Source organism: Hyperolius riggenbachi, chromosome 7, assembly GCF_040937935.1.
Source record: "Hyperolius riggenbachi isolate aHypRig1 chromosome 7, aHypRig1.pri, whole genome shotgun sequence".
Taxonomy (NCBI): Eukaryota; Metazoa; Chordata; class Amphibia; order Anura; family Hyperoliidae; genus Hyperolius; species Hyperolius riggenbachi.
The window spans coordinates 285,385,593-285,403,186 of record NC_090652.1 but is presented as its reverse complement, the minus strand read 5'-3'; the positions used below and the strand labels follow the sequence as shown (position 1 = coordinate 285,403,186).

Below are 17,594 nucleotides of genomic sequence, written 5' to 3'. Positions count from 1 at the left end.
TGAAGCAAATTAATACCATTGCCTTCTTCAGGACAAATGATCAGATTGTCTTGTAGTTAACTAACTGCAGTGCAAACAGATAATGCTTTCAGGCTCTCCCATGGCATACAGTTGAAGCCTTTCTGCATTGTTTACACCTCTCATTACATTTCAACACAATTCTAAATTTAATGGACGTTTGAATTATCAATCCTTCCAGTAACTTGAAAAACAATCCTATATAATAAAATACAAGTGTCCCTGCGTCTGTCCCTGTGTCAGTGCTTTGCGCTACTGCACATGTCAAGCACTAACAGCAGTTAGTGTCCATTTAGTTAGTGTCCATTTTTTTTAGGGCAGATTAATTTTGAGTGTCATACCAATTTAAAGCTTTGTAGATTGGTTCAAGGAATGCAAACATATCTTGCATAACAAAGAATCTTTGTAGTGAAAAAAGGACAATGCAAAACATCCAACCTTTCTCTCTGGCTCGGTTAAAGACTTTTACATCCTTCAGATTGATCCCAAGTCCTGTTCTCATGGTTACAGCATCTGTAGCGTCATTCTTGTGGCCTCTTCTAATAGAGCCATTGGCATGCGCTCTGCCAAAAACAGGGGAGGAGATGGCATATCAACAATCCTGGGATAATTAAAATCAAACAAGTCGTTAAAAGGCAACAGACAGCTGGCCTAGCAGCCGGCCTTGGAAGCCCAACTTCTTCTTGTGACATTGATATGGTTCAGCTTTGAATATCTAAAGTGACTTTTTTTTTTTTCTCTTTTCCTGGGGAAATTACACACCACTCGGCGAGATCCTTAACGTGACCTTGCTAAGCAATGGCTAATCCTACAAGGGTGCAGCAGCTGGCGGAGAAATAACATTTTCAGACTGAAATACTTATGGAAAAATAAATTACCTGTCAGACCAGTAGATGTAAGCCCCGAAGACGACAACTGAAAACATATCCACATTGCTCCCTGACAGCACAATCTCCCGATTCCGACCACTTTCAAGGTCGATCCTTTCTATCTTGTCCGTGCGGGCATCGCACCAGTATAATTTGTTTTCCTAAAGATCAATTTCAGAGTAAACTTCAGCAAGCTCTTTTACTTTCGGACGTTCTTTATTAAGAGAATAATGGAAAGGTGAAGGGAAAGTGCATGGCTGTAAAATGTTAGCGAGGACCTCGAGGCAACTTAGACAATGGCTGGTGCTATATTCAACTTCTGCTATCTGTATTTTATCAGTCATTTCTCTTTGCATTAAAATGGACCTCCAGACAAAACTTTTTCTTATTTTACACTGCCGAAAAGTTAGCATTTTGGTCTTTACAGCTTTTCCCCCTAGTGAGGAGATTTCCCTCGACTCCAGTTCTGTGACCCTTCCAGCAATGCCTTGGGTGTCTTTAGTTAACCCTTTAGCAGCCAATTTATTTAGAGGCTTGCAGGTGCTCCATTCCAATTCATTTTAGAACTTTTTTTTATTATTTCTTATTTGTTTTATTTTTTTTTTCGCTAAAAGTACTGTTGTAATGTGTATTTATGGCCACTTGCCACTAGGGAGCAGTGCAAGACAATAACAAAGGACTTCTGCTTTCAGTTTCTATATTTTCTGCCTGCAGAGAGACATCGAAGCATTCCAAGAATTTACAGCACAACGAGTTCTGCCTGAGGTCAAAAGCAGAGCACTCTATTGGAGCTGCTAATGGGTTAAGCTATAGAGGAGAATATATATATATATATATATATATATATATATATATATATATATATATATATATATATATATATATATATATGTATATATATGTCTCTTTCCTATTTTTATATATTTAAAGATATCCTAAAAGTTTGGATGGAGTTCCACTTTAAGATTCCCTATAAAACGATTACAAGCCTGCTTAAAGAGGAACTGTCGCGAAAATCTAAAAATTTAAAACACATACAAATAAGAAATACATTTCTCCCAGATTAAAATGAGCCATAAATTACTTTTCTTCTATGTTGCTGTCACTAACAGTAAGTAGTAGAAATTTGTCTCTACTAGCCCATCTCAGATTTTTCTTTATTTTTAAAAGCACTTAGTGAATGGCAGTTGCTCCGTCCAGCTGCCAAAATAGTGTACGGTGAGCAGGGAGGCTGGCCAGCATCTTTGTATAAATCTTTTTCAGAGAATGTCTTTATAAAGAATAAAGGCCATGCTGGGAATCCCCTATGGAGAGATGGACTAGCCAAAAACATGTTGGTAATGTCAGATTTCTGCTACCTACTGTAAGTGACAGCAACATAGGAGAGAAGTCATTTATGGCTCATTTTACTCCGGAAAAATAGTACTTCTTATTTGTATGTATTTAATTTTTTTTTATTTTCGCGACAGTTCCTCTTTAAATAATTGCAGTCTTAGGGAGAAGGTATTTTGGTTTAGGGTCTTTTTCCACTAGGTGATGCGGCCATTTCTAATTCAGCAACGGCACCCATCGTGCTGCGAATCCGCAGTACGAATCGCTTAGCCTAGCCATGCATAGCTATAGGGGATCGGGTGCGTGCTGCAGACATCTGTGGTACGTCATCCAGAGACGCACCATGGTGTCTCTTTCCTGCTTATTAGCATGTTTTTTTTTGCACGGACTACTAAGTCCACAGTTTCACAGATTGTTGGACATATCATGGTGCACAGCTGATTGTATGTACTGTATATCGTGTGCCTCTGAGGAAGCACTTTTGGCCATGAAACACGTGTCAGGCTGTCTTGTTTGTGAATTGGACTTCTGTACTGTGCCTACATTTTGTATCCAGAAATAGGAAGACTATACCAAAATAAAGAGTGATACTGTTATCTTACTTTGTCTTTGGTTCCATATAAAACTCCCACCATATACTATTGCATCTGTATTGAAGGACTTTTCTAATCTGGATGGCAAGCCGTTAGAGGAATAAGCAGCGTTCTCACATGGAGCTCGCATGCAGGGAAATGCTGCAGATTTTGGATGCAGTGGAAACAGGCCCTTAGGTTAAAGGGGAACTTCAGCCTAAGCAAACATACTGTCATTAAGTTAAATTAGTTATGTTAATTAGATAGGTAATATAATCCCATACCCACCCAGTTTTAAAAGAACACCATCTTGTTGTTTGAAAGGAGGTGACAGGACAGTTGGAACTGTTTCTCATGCTTTCCGTGTCCTGATCACCCCTCCAAGCTGCGTGTGCTAGGCTTCGAATCTCAAATTAAAAAAACAACAACAAAAAAAAACAACAATTTGCACCAAAACAGCAGAACGAGAACAACATCAGAAATCCCATTATGCTTTGCACAGCATCAGGGGAAAAATGCCCAGGCAGTTTTCTTCTGTGCAGCTAAAAATGAGGCTTGGGTAAGAAAAACAAAGTTCTGATGCAGTGAAACTGTTAAAGAAGCACTAAGCCTTTTCAGTGCTGTTGAGTAGATTTTTAGTCTGGAGGTTCACTTTAACAAAATTGTAAAGCAAAGGGGACATAGTTGGCATTTAGTTAATCAATGACTGCACAGAAAATAACAAGAAAAAAGTAACTATAGAAATAAGTATTAATAAACAAGACTTTGTTTGGCTTCAAGACACAGACCTCATAGTCCACTGAGATTCCATTCGGCCAAGCAATTCCTGTATTCACAAGTACAGTCCTCTCTGATCCATCCAAGCGGGCTCTGCTTATGCATGGGGTTTGCCCCCATTCTGTCCAGAAAAGGTAGCTGCAAAACATGAATAAAACATAAAAATAAAGCAAAACCATTCAAACTGGATGTTGCTGCTTTACTGTATGCATAGACACAGTATTACATAGGAGCATGTAGAGTCCTGGCCATCTGTGTGTAGATTTCCAGTTCTGACCGCTGTTTTGCACTAAGCACTACTTTAAATCAGCCATGAGGTTACCCAAATCTATACTCACCCTTTCTCTGGGTGTACAGTGACCGCTCTAGGTTGGTCTATGCCTTGCGATATCACCACAAATCTGAAGGAGCCATTCAGTCTCGCCACCTCGATAAGATTGAAGCCATGGTCTGCCCAGTAGATGTTACCTGTAGACACCAAAGTAAAGGCATTCATGGTGCATATAACTGAGTGTTCCAGACACAACAATGGACTAGAAGGTTCTGGGACAAATAGAGCCATGCTTGGGATATTATATACCAACATTCTCCAAGGTCTCCCCCCATACTCACCTCCAAGCATTTTCCATTTCAGGGTGACATGATTCCACCATTTGCCCAGTATAAAAACAATGGAGGAGGTATAAGTAGCCAATTCCCTTTCAGGTCCATGTTGTGATTGGTCTGGATGTTTATGATGGTTTTGACTGGAGGTAAGAGGTTTGTGACTAGTATATAAGCGCAAAGGGCCCAATCCAATTCACTTTCTCTCTGTGACATTTTCACATCTTATTTATAAAATATCTATTAAATAAATTCCTTTTAAACCACCAGCAAGCAAAATTAATAATTTTAACCGTACCTTTTCACCTATGTTTTGATACTTTTTCAATTGCAGAGCGCTGAAAAGTTTTTAAACAGAGCATAAAAAAATGATCTCTTTGCTAGGAGAAAACTGTGAATTGGATATGATTAGCAGGGATGAGCCGAAATTTTGTGTTTTTGTAATAATTACACAAAATTTACAATTACGACACAAAATTGCAAATTATAATTTGCAATTATCAGAAAAATCATAATTCCTAATCTCGTAATTCCCAATTTTGTGTTGTAATTTCAGGTTAAATTGCAATTTTGTGTTTCATTCCTAATTCCATATTCTGAAAATTACAGAAAACCGAAATCATAATTTGTCATTTTACATGAAATTACGCGTAACACAAAATCGTAATTTCGTGTTCTACATGGAAATTCATCCCTGGTGCTGACATCACACTGTGGGATCGGTTTCACCACAATATAAGCAATACAGAGCCCCTGATGACCCCTTTGAGAAATGAAAAATATTTCTTTTGGGAAAGGGGGTTTCAGCTACGGATTTGGATGAAATTCAATACTTGGTTACAGTTTCTCTTTAACCACTTGACCGCTGAGGAGTTTTACCCCTTTTAGGACAAGAGCAATTTTCACCTGTCAGCGCTCCTCCAATTCTTTCGCCAATAACTTAATCACAACTAATCACAACAACATGATATATCTTGTTTTTTTGCCACCAATTAGGCTTTCTTTGGGAGGTACATTATGCTGAGAATTATTTTATTCTAAACACATTTTAATTGGAATAATAAGAAAAAATGGAAAAAATTAATTATTTCTCAGTTTTTGGCCATTATAGTGTTAAAATAAAACGTTCTGCTGTGGAGAAAACCCACACATTTTATTTGCCCATTTGTCCCGGTTATTGCAACATTTAAAATTTTTCCATAGTACAATGTATGGTGCCAATATTTTATTTGGAAATAAAGGTGCATTTTTAAAGGTCCACGGTCCGATTCACGTACGTAAGGACTTGATTCGGAAATAACGCGTGGCATTGTAACAGCCGGAAGATACAATAAATGCAGGCATCTAATATATGCCAGCGTTCATTGATTCAGGGACTTAGATTTATGAATGGGAACTGTGTTCCCATTCATTAATGTCCCCACTAACCGACAGTAATGGTAGCCACCCAGTCCCATTGACTAACTTTCGCAGCCCTGGGCCTTCAGGTGAAGTTTCCCAGGGCGTGATTATACTGCACCTGGTGCAGTAAGTAGTTAACCTTTAGTCATGTAACACAAACCAAATGCACAGAAACCAGCTTACCAGCTATCCAGTCTATGGCGATTCCTTCCACTCTCCCCAGTCCATTGGTGATAATATCCTCCCTCCAGGTTTGGTCTCGCTTTGAACGGCTGATTTTGTTGAAGCCCATGTCTGTCCAATAGATGGTGTCATTACCTGTCAAGTGACAAAGACATGCGTTGTAGTAATTTGTATGTTTTTTTAAGTGGCTTTCACTTAATAAAACTGACATCTACTGCAATTTAAGTAATAAATTATTGGCAGATTAAGATAAGCAGGAGGCGTAAATAAAAAAAAAAAAGGTGGGGGGGCTGGGAAATTTGGGCACCAGGTGAAGCGGTTAGTAGAATATCAGCAATGCTGCCAATATTCTACCAATGGGCTCTGGATAATTACAATAAAAGATTATTGTTAGTTTTACTGATATTCTAATATCACTTTACCTATGATTGCTTTACCTAACCTTCTTCTCATACTAACCATCCATTTACACCTAACACTAACTTACTGATATATCTAAGCCAAACACTAACAACTCCCCCTCCCCACCTACTCCTAATGCTAACCTACCACCATTTAAGCCTAAATATACTAACCTACTGATATCTAAGCTTAAATATGCTAACCTACCACTACCTAAGCCTAGCACTAATCTTCCCTTACCTACTCCTAACGTGAGTCTACAGCTTGGAAATACATTTCCACTACTTTCCAGTGCCCAGGCTGGCTTTATAGTGTTCTCCTGCCATATCTTCCAGCTGTCATGATGGTCACATGATTGTTACCTCATGTGATGCCAAGAACAGATCACATACAGCAGGAGGAGGGCAGGAAGCTCACTTGGGCACTTCAGCACTCAGCAGCTGTATAATGAAGAAAAGAGGAGTGATGGGAAGCGGATAAAGGAAAGGTGAATTACTGTATTGCCTGCTTTGAATGTGCATGTTTTGAATGCTCATGGAATGGAATTAACCACTTAAAGTGGATCCAATATGAAAAACTAACTCTGAGAAGTAACTTGTCTATATATCTTTTCTAAAGTTTAGATAGTTTACACATCAAATCTAGCTGCAAACAGCTTCAACAGTTTCATGTTTATTTATTCCTGTGATACAATGACAGCGGCTATGTGTTGTTTGTCACATTACACACAGGCAAGCTGCAACTGCATCTCCAGCCCTCAGCCCACTCCCCTCTCCTGCTCCCTCCTTCCCTCTGCCTCTGAAATCTCTGGCTAGTAACCTCCTCCTCCTCCTGCCCAGACTGAGCTCCCATAAGCCCTTGCTACATGGAGTGCCAAGGCACTTTGAGCTGTGGGCGAGGCTTGTTTAATTTATAGGGAATTAGAGTATTTTAAAAAAAAAAGTATTTGGCTTGAGGAATGCCCTATAAACAACAGGAAAGGAACACAATTATGCAATGAGTAAAAGTTTATCTCGGATACACTTTAAAGAGACTCCGTAACAAAAATTGCATCCTGTTTTTTATCATCCTACAAGTTCCAAAAGCTATTCTGGCTTACTGCAGCACGTTCTACTATCACCATCTCTGTAATAAATCAACTTATCTCTCTCTTGTCAGACTTGTCAGGCCTGTGTCTGGAAGGCTGCCAAGTTCTTTAGTGTTGTGGTTCTGCTCTGAACTCCCCCATCCAGGCCCCTCTCTGCACACTGCCTGTGTGATATTTAGATTAGTGCAGCTTCTCTCTGTTCTATTATCTTTTACAAGCTGGATAAATCCTCCTCTGAGCTGGCTGGGCTTTCACATACTGAGGAATTACATACAGGCACAGCTGTCTGCACTCTGCAGGAAGAAATAGCCTGACACTTCAGTGGAAGATAGCTGCAGGGGGAAAGAAACACACAAATTATCTCTTGAGATTCAAAAGGATGGCTGTATACAGCCTGCTTGTGTATGGATGTATTTTCTATGTGTGGACATACTGTACATCAACCTACTTCCTGTTTTGGTGGCCATTTTGTTTGTTTATAAACAAACTTTTAAAAACTGTTTTTAACCACTTTTAATGCGGCGAGGAGCGGCGAAATTGTGACAGAGGGTAATAGGAGATGTCCCCTAACGCACTGGTATGTTTACTTTTGTGCGATTTTAACAATACAGATTCTCTTTAAGGACCGCGGTGTTAAACCTCCCTAGTGACCAGGCCACTGCAGCTTTAAGGCCTCGCTGTAGGGGCATACAGCTCAGCACACAAGTGATCCACACCTTTTCTCCCCACCAACAGAGCTTTCTATTGGTGGGTTCTGATCCCTGCCAGCGTATTTATTTATTTGTTGTTTTTTGTTTCAATAAATTACTCTATTTTTTTAACTTATTTTATAATACCCCTACCCTCCCTCCCCCCGCCAGCCAATCAGTACGATCGACTGTCATAGGCTTCAGGTGGATCGCCTTTGTGCCTCTGGAGGAGACAGCTGAGTGACACGGCTGTCCCCTGTACATCACTTCCTTAGATCGCAGCGCTGTACTGTGTAAATAGACGGCATTTTCGCCATCCAACAGTCTCCTAGTGCGATTGCCGCTGGGAAACTGATGGTGGAGTGGAGCTCCATCATTCATGCGGAGAGATCCCCTGCAATCCCCGCCCCTAGCACTTCATGCCGATCGGCGTGGAGTGGTCCTGTGGCTGCCGCCACGTTCATGCCAATCGGCACAGAGCAGTCGGCAACAGGTTAACAACACTTGTCACTGGAGAAATTTACCAATACAATTTTTAAAGATGGGACTAGAAAGGTCACTTTTTCATGAATGGCTGGCAACCCAGAACCACCACACAGAGGTGGGTGCAGTTATGGCATGTGCCATGGGCGCCGTACTGGGGGCTCCATAGCATTCCTGGGTGACACTCTGCAGTATTATATATATATTTTTTTTCTTTCTTGGGGGGATATGTACAGGCTTAAAGGCTAACCTATTGCCATACATAATTCTTACCGGCCATGCTTTACTTTAACTTGGACACACCCAATTCAACAGAGACTACACTTTAAATGAGTTGGATCGTGCCGCTTCCCCCCCTTCCCCCCATTCCTTGGGGTTGATTTTAGAATTAGCCATAGGCGCTGTATGCCACAATGTGGTAAGCAGTAGCAAGTAGTTGGGTCAGGAAGCCTGAAAGGTTAGGACATGCATGTAGAAGAAAGTTTAGGTACAAACATATAAGAATGGAGAACTGTCTTTAGAGTCAGCACTTTCACTAAAAATAAAATTGATATAATAATAATAATAATAATAATAATAATAATGCCTTATCTTAAACTGGGGAAAGGAACAGGGGAAATAAAATTTTTGGAAAACTACCCATAGACATAAGTAATTGAACCTGCTCTTTCTTCACTGCTCTGTTAAAGTGTACCTAAACAGACATGCACCATAAGTTAACATGGATGTATAGTACAGAGGCTGCCCATGCCCAGGTTTTACTTTTCTGCAATCAAACAGTTAAGAGAGCAGTATTATCTGTATGAAAATGAAACAGTCCAGCAGCAAGTGGAATGCAGCTTCACCTCTCCTGAAGAGTAAACAGAAGCAAAAATGGGTGTACAAACACTGATGATAACAAAATACCGCTAAAATGTTAATATGTTCATTATTTATTTTTGTTGGCAGCTGAATGAAGATTTACATTGCACTAAAATGGCTGCTGTTAAGACTTCAAATTTAGCCTTTTAAATCTAAAATAGGAAAATAAAACTACATGGAAGTTGTAAACACTATACTATTATTTATCTCACACGTTTATTTTCTGTATAGGGGTGCTTTAAATATGTTCAACCCGAGGCATTAATGTTATTAAACCATCATTTTTATAAACCAGCTAGCAGTTATAGTTTTGCAACCCTTATAGGGGCATATTTTCAAGCGCCATATGTTTACATAACTCGATAAATTAATTTATACAGGCTTATCACACACGTTGCAGACATGTTTGTCGAGTTGTGACAAATACAGAACAGGTTTTAATTAATCTTCTGTGCAGTTTAGTATTAATGTAGCTTAATCGAGTTAAACGCTAATTGAAATAAACAGCACAAGACGACTAGCGTGCAGATGAACTATGGTATAGCATGTTTACAATGAAACACAGACATGTTGTGCAGATCTTTCCACGGCGTATGAGGAGACATCACAAAGAGTCATTAATTAATCAAATGGAAAGGACAGATTCATTATAATGTATCTTCACCTTTGGATAAGTGTTCTGTACTGTTTAAATTATTAATGAGCTACACATTACACCCATCCAACTGCCAACGTTTTAAGCCCTTATTTTATAAGCTAGTGGGCACTGGGTTCCTCAGCACTACTAATGCCTGTAAGGGCCCGTTTCCACTGCATGCAGATTCGCATAACCAATATAAATCAATGGGCCTGTTTCCAGTTGTCAGAAATTCTGTGCGGTGGACTGTGCAGAAAAAAATCTGCACAGCAGAGCCATCAGAATTTGCACACCGCAAGGTTAGTGTGTGATTCGCCTGTAATGTAATTAATTGGAAAACGCATGCAGTTTCATTATGCACATTTTTCATGCGAATTTGCGTACGTTTTCGCTTAAAATCAATGTGAAAGCACACAGGCACTGACCTGGTTAAATTTGCATACTTACAGATGTGAATTTTAAAGCATTTCCACGTTAAAATTTGTATACAAACGCATACGAATTTGCATCTGTATGCAAATTTGTTTTTGTGTTTTCCGCAACTAAATCGCACCGCACTAGTGGAAACGGGCCCTTAGATGTTGGGACAGTTGTTCACTTGAAGGTCAACCAGTGGCTTGGCTGATGTCTCCTGTGAACACCTTTCTTATCTCATTTTACCAAAAAAAGGCCGAGAGGTGAGCAAGTGGGAGCTACATGTCTTGCCTAGGGCTTAATTTTGCCCGAAGCGGTGTCTGGCAACATCCATGTTACAATGCTTTATCAGATGTCTCTTGTTGTGACCGATACTCATATTTCTGATAACACAATCGACAATTTGGACTGTCCTGTGCTATTTTCAAGACCATTTTCAACCTTTTGCTTTGTCATGTGACCTGTGGCATAACTACAATTCATGCCCCCCCCCCCCCCCCAGCAAAACTTTGTTCACCCCCCTCTGTCTCCCCTTGGTGCCCTTCACAGCCCTGGAGCCAACCTCACAAGGGTCATAAAACAAGTGAGGCCATCATGATCTTTAGACCCATAACAAGTGTAGCCACAAATTCATTTGATCTGTATAGTCCCTTGTATCGGAGGAGGGGAAGGTTAGTAGTTAGGGCCCCCTGCAGGTTGGGGCCCATCAGTGATTGCAGGGGCTGCTCCATCCCCAGTTACACCCCTCTTTGTGACCAAAGATTTGATTCAAAAAGCTTTTCTCATAAATAATCTCACCTTACTTATTTTTCACCTTAAAGAGACTCTGAAGTGACTAAAAATTGCTATTTTCACCTGGTACTTCGCTTCAGGAGTCTCAGTAGATGTAAACCGCCACATCCCCGAGCAAAACAAGGGGTTTATACCACCCAGACTTTCTTGGTCATGGATTTTGCTGCCCGGGGAGGCAGAGCTTTCTGCTGTAGCTCTGCCTCTACTGACGTCAATCTCTGCAGATCTCCGCCTCTCCCCGCCCCTCTCTGTGAAGGAAGACTGAGAGGGGCGGGGAGAGGTGAAGATCCGCGGCGATTGACTTCAGTAGAGGCAGTGCTACAGCAGAAAGCTCTGCCTCTTTCAGGAAATGCTGGCCGGATTTTCCCCTGGGGATTTGTGGGGTCTAAATCCCTTGTTTTGACGCAGGGATGCAGCGGTTTACCTCTACTAAGACTGCTGAAGCAAACTATCAGGTAAAAATAAAAATGTTTAGTCGCTTCAGACTCTCTTTAACTGTATGGAGAGCTAATGCATGAGATAATCAGCTAAGGAGAGATAATTTATGAGGTTAACCAGCTTAGCGGTATGGACGAGCACTAAGGGGTGGTTTGGGACTCCCTCTGACGTCACGACGTTGGTGACATCATCCCGATCGTAGCCATGGCGACGGGGAAAGCCAAAGAGGAAATCCCGTTTTGAACGAGATTCCCTGTTTGCTCTGATCGCCGGAGGCGATCGGAAGGGGTGAGGGGATGCCGCTGCACAGCAGCTATCATGTAACTAGCGCTCGGCTAGCTACATGATTTTAAAAAAATCTAAATAAATATGCTGCGCCACCGCCCTGGCCGTTCTAATAGAACGCCAGGGTGGTTAACAGATAAGGGCCTGATGCACAACACTGCGGTAAAGTTGCCATGCACACGGCAACTTTACAGTTACTAATGCAGGGGGAAAACCTCATGTAAACCCTTCGGTGCCACAGGTGTTACTGCCGCAACGCATGCACTGCTATGGTAACACACTTCGTTTCACCATAGCAACACATCAACCAGGAAACGCCCGCAGTGCTAAAGGGTTAACATGCGGTGCACCCCCGATGTTAGCAATGGTAAACCGGTAAACGGTAAAAAATGATTCAGGTCAGCTTGAAAATACATATCATGTACCTCCTAGAGCACCAATTATGGAACAACCACGTCCCAACAAGCACTTATTATTTTAAAATCTCCTACCCCTGTGGTGATCTATGGATATTGTATGTGGTATAATACGGATCTGGTTCTTTTAATTTTTGATGCTGTTTTAAGCCTTGAAGCCAGGAAGCTACCCTTGAAAACAGATGTATATTTCAGTAGTCTGCTATCTAGGGATGGACTGTTTGTTTCCACCCGCTGGTGTCAAAGGAGCGTCAAGGGTGCCAGACCATGCTAGATTATACAGCTTGTGTTCATTTATGTGTAAGAAGCTGGGACCCCCCAGGCAATCTCTACGTAATCCTTGTTTGACCTTCAAAAAGGAAATGCCGGGCTTTAGGAGTCTGAATGTTGTAAAGGAAGATTAGCTATTTATACTTATCGATTGCTACTTGTGGGTATTGTTGTGACAGCTGACAATACCTCCGTGCTGCCACTGCCGAGGCTGAAAGGTGTTTGTCTGTGAAGACCACTTTTCCAACCAGATACTTCATGAAAGGAGATATCAATTAATCCCAATCGAGCAGCCCTTGATAATCTATGTACTTTATTCATGACTGTGCTTGCGTTCCCCCAACACAGTCCTGGCACTACTTCTTGCATTTTAAACACCGTATCTTAAACAAAGAGCTTGATTCACTAAAGTTCTGCTTGGGTGGAGGACAACGGACAATGTAACCGAGGTAGGTGAATCGAAATGGTCCGATAAAGAGGAGCTCACTGGGCCCCCTACGAGATGGGGCCCCTACCCAACACCCTTTCATTTTCTGCACAAGTAAACTGAGAACCAGTGTTATTCATTTAGCTAGTGCACACTTGAATGTGTTTTCCCCATGCAGATAAAAACAGACAGCAGTAAAGCACTGGGAGCATTTTTTCTATCAAGAACATTGGCTTCTGTGATAAAACGTGCATGTTTTCACACATACAGACACACATGGTGTGCAGTAAACCGAAAGACGAGTGTGCTCCCAGTCCCAGCTTCTTATTACACTCACTCTGTCCAACTCTGATTTGGCTCTGCAGACTTCTCCAGCATCACAACAATACAGAGCACTTGGGGAGGGGTAGGCAGGTTGGAGGTGTACACAAGAGCCTGCGGCACACTGAATAGGGACTGTCTACAAATCTTTACCTACAAAACTTTGTATGATTCATTATCAGTGGCTGAGCAAATGCAGTCATTAGAACAATTGCGCAGAAAGTTTTTTTTCCTCCGTGTCCTTAGTTGTCAGTCTCTTGGGCAGGGAAAATAAACTTTTCCCCTACGGGACCCCCTGCTGTTTCTGGGACCCCCTGCGGCTGCATTCCTTGCAGGGTCTATTGTTACGCCCATGGAGCTATTACAGTCCTGTGCATTTTTATTTTGTTTGTAAAATCAGAAAAAAACTTTATTCATAAAACTTGCTATGTGTACTTGAGAAAAAACAAAAAACAAAAAAACCTTTATGTTTTATTCATATATTTCAAAGAGTAGCCATAAGGACACGTACTGTAGTAGAAAGCAGTAAATTATTCAGAATGCAGGTATTTCCAGGTTAATGCACAAAATAGGGACTGTGGGTTTGTTTTTAACCTGAATCTTTAATTTTAGACGTCTTTACATGAGGAAGCCAGAGACTGTCGAAATATGTCAAAATAAGAATCTACATAAAAATGTTGTGGCACAGAACATTCACTGAAGGCTAGCCTCCATCTCTAAACTTTAAATTGCCTTACTAATTTGGGCACCTCTTGGCGAGTCTTAGTTGTGGCAAAAATCACTGCCCCACAGTGTGGCTGGGAGCTGCAAGAAATGTCTAGAGCTGGTGTCAGGAACCTTTGTGGCTGAGAGAGCCATGAACGCCACATATTTTAAAATGTAAATCCCTGAGAGCCATACACTATAAATACAAGTACAACTGGAGCGGCCACTAGTTTTGGGGGAGCGCGAGTAAGCTAGTAGCGCACGCTACAGCAGTAGCGAGCCTACTTTGAAAATTCTACTTGCGCAGCTTAGTGACTCAACCCCTACTGATTTGTCTGTGAGTCAGATGCAGCCATCAAAAGAGCCACATCAGGCTCCTGAGCCACACGTTCCCTACCCCTGCTCTAGAGGCACGCCTGCTACCTGCATTAATGAATGTTAATATCACAGAAACAATGCATTTGGGGAATTTACCTTGGCAGTTCAAGTAAAATGAAATTACAAAAGCTGAGGTTGCATTTAGAATTAATTTTTTTTTTAAAAATCCATCTTTCTAAGAATTAAAGGACCACTCCAGTGAAAAAGGTAAACAGTTAAAATCTGACAAAACCGACAGGTTTTGGACTAGTCCATTTCCTCATGGTGTATTCTCAGGTTTTTTTTTTTTTTTTTTTCAAGCATTTCATGAATGGCAGCTTAACTGAAAAAATAGTAAGATATCAGCCAGCCTCCCTACTCACTTGCACAATATTTTGCCATAGCAAATGCCGCTCAGGAACTGCTTTTGAAAACAAAGAAAATCCTGAGACTCCCCCATTAGGAGATGTTCTAGTCCAAAACCTGTCAGGTTTTAAAAGATACCTTAGTGGAAAATAAAATGAAACAATGGGGGAGCAGGCATGTTTAGCGAGCTCTCCTCATCCCCCGCTCCCCCAGTTCTCCTCTGTTAGTTAATAGCTGCCCCCTGAACTTACTTCCAGGTGGTCGCGGCTTACTGCGCAGGCGATGTCTGGCCATGTGAGTCTTTGTACACGTTTAAGCGGCCGGGAGCGCTTTGCGCAGGCGCACTACATAGTTGCGACATCACAACTACATAGTGAGCCTACGCAGTGCCCTCCTAGGTGAGTGAACACATACAGCACCTGCGCTATAAGCCGCGACCACCCCGACCCGGAAGTTCGGGGGGCGCTACTGACTAATGGAGGGGGGGCGGAGGAAAATGGGGGGGGCAGTGGACATGAGGAGAGCCCCATTTTTCATTTTATTTTCCACTAAGGTATCCTTTACCTGCTTACTTTTCACTGGAGTCGTCCTTTAGTAAGAAGAAAAAATATATATCCATCTTTACTAGATGCAAAAATTTGCAACTCAATACAAGTTCCCACATTCCTTCTGTAGTGCCGAGAAGGAATAGGGATAGGAAAACCAGTAGTAATGGCAACCAAATCCTAAATGGAAGCGTGGGGATTATTTATACTTTCAGAGAGTCAGGATTCCGCCCACCTCCAGCTGTTCAATCAAAGAAGTGATATTTGTGTCAAAACTGGGTTTCCAAAGCATATGGTGAGAAATGTAAAGTATTTATAAATTATTTTAGATATATTTTGTGGAAAACGACCATCTTGCACCCAGGAAAAGTAAAGTTAAGGAAAAAACAAACATTTTGAATGTTTAAAGCATAACTGCAGTGATATACAGTAGATAGCATTAGAATTGGTAGTCGCTCAATCAGGCCAATAACCGGAGCTGGGAAAAAAGGGCGCATGCCGCTAGTGGACAAAAAGGGCGCCGCCATTCACTCCCATAATAAATAACGTTTAATGGTCACCGAGCAGGAAAAAAGGGCGCCCGGAGCTAAATAAAGTTTACAAACGGCACCCGGAGATGTTTAATGATTTATAACTGAGCTTGTGGTGATTTACGTTTATAAAATGCACCCGTGCCGAATAACGTTTATGAAAATACTAAACATATTTATCTTATTTAAATAATTAAAACATTATTTAAAGTTTTATCCCTTACTGTTTTTAAAACATTATTCACAAAATAAAGCGATCAGTGCGTAATGTAAATTGCAATATATTTTTTTTATTTAAAGTTTTATCCCTTACTGTTTTTAAAACATTATTCACAAAATAAAGCAATCAGTACGTAATGTAAATTGGAATATATTTTTTGGAGTCACAATTTGTAAAACATTATTATCCACATAATAAAGCGATGACTAAGGGGGGTGGTTAGGGTTAGGTATCACCAGGGGGGTCTTAGGTTTAGGCACCACCAGGGGGATCTTAGGTTTAGGCACCCCCAGGGGGGTCTTAGGTTTAGGCACCACCAGGGGGTCTAGGGGTTAGGGATAGGTACAGGGAGGGCTTTGGGGTGGTTAGTTTTAAGCACCACCAGGGGGGTCTTAGGTTTAGGCACCACCAGGAGGGTCTTAGGTTTAGGCACCACCAGGGGGGTCTTAGGTTTAGGCACCACCAGGGGGGTCTTAGGTTTAGGCACCACCAGGGGGGTCTTAGTTTTAGGCACCACCAGGGGAGTCTTAGGTTTAGGCACCACCAGGGGGTCTAGGGGTTAGGGATAGGTACAGGGAGGGCTTTGGGGTGGTTAGTTTTAAGCACCACCAGGGGGGTCTTAGGTTTAGGCACCACCAGGAGGGTCTTAGGTTTAGGCACCACCAGGGGGGTCTTAGGTTTAGGCACCACCAGGGGGGTCTTAGGTTTAGGCACCACCAGGGGGGTCTTAGTTTTAGGCACCACCAGGGGAGTCTTAGGTTTAGGCACCACCAGGGGGTCTAGGGGTTAGGGATAGGTACAGGGAGGGCTTTGGGGTGGTTAGTTTTAAGCACTACCAGGGGGGTCTTAGGTTTAGGCACCACCAGGGGGGTCTTAGGTTTAGGCACCACCAGGGGGGTCTTAGGTTTAGGCACCACCAGGGGGGGTCTAGGGGTTAGGGATAGGTACAGGGAGGGTTCTGTGTGAGAGTAAGCTTAGGTATAGTTTTACTACAATTTTAGTAATATTTACTAATGTTTTACAACACTTATTACGAACGTAGTTATATTTATATCATCGTTATAAAGAATATTTTCAGATTTTATTATAAGAACAAACCATAAATGAAGGTTATTCACAATAATATACAATTATAACAATTAATCATATATTATCGTTATTTTAATAAACGTAATTATAAGTTTCACTTTTGAAACAGGGAAGATTAAAGTTTTCACTTTAATGCCGATTTCATAAACATTATTTAATGATTTATAAATTTGTTAAACATTATTTGTAAACGAAATATAGCACACTATTTTTATAAACGCTATTAAAGATTAATTGTTAATTAGCGTTTACACCCCGCGCCCTTTTTGTCCAGGCGCCCTTTTTGTACATACGCCCAATAACCATCATATATATGAGGAGCTCACAAGGCTGGGAAAATACACAGAGCAAAGTTGAAACAGACATGGCAGGGCTCAAAACTCACAGATAGCCAGCGGCTAGCCTAGCATAGCATCCCAAATGAAACACGAATGTTGGTTCCACATAACTCATAGGCATGTGGGGTAAGCCTTTCAGCGTCTATTTGAAAAGTGCGCCTGGAAAA

At 41.3% G+C, this 17,594-nt stretch overlaps 1 protein-coding gene across 6 annotated transcripts in view; it reads right to left on the bottom strand.

Annotated features, from left to right (window-relative positions):
* Positions 1-17,594, bottom strand: part of LRP1B (LDL receptor related protein 1B) — a 2,031,260-nt gene that overhangs the window by 502,767 nt on the left and 1,510,899 nt on the right. For all 6 annotated transcript variants that reach the window (XM_068245873.1, XM_068245875.1, XM_068245874.1 and 3 more), the window contains exons 36-40: positions 5,756-5,890; positions 3,907-4,036; positions 3,580-3,706; positions 897-1,048; positions 457-581 (exon numbers count right to left, since the gene is read on the bottom strand). In XM_068245873.1, coding sequence (XP_068101974.1) covers positions 457-581; positions 897-1,048; positions 3,580-3,706; positions 3,907-4,036; positions 5,756-5,890 — 669 coding nt within the window. The remainder of the gene's footprint in view (positions 1-456; positions 582-896; positions 1,049-3,579; positions 3,707-3,906; positions 4,037-5,755; positions 5,891-17,594) is intronic.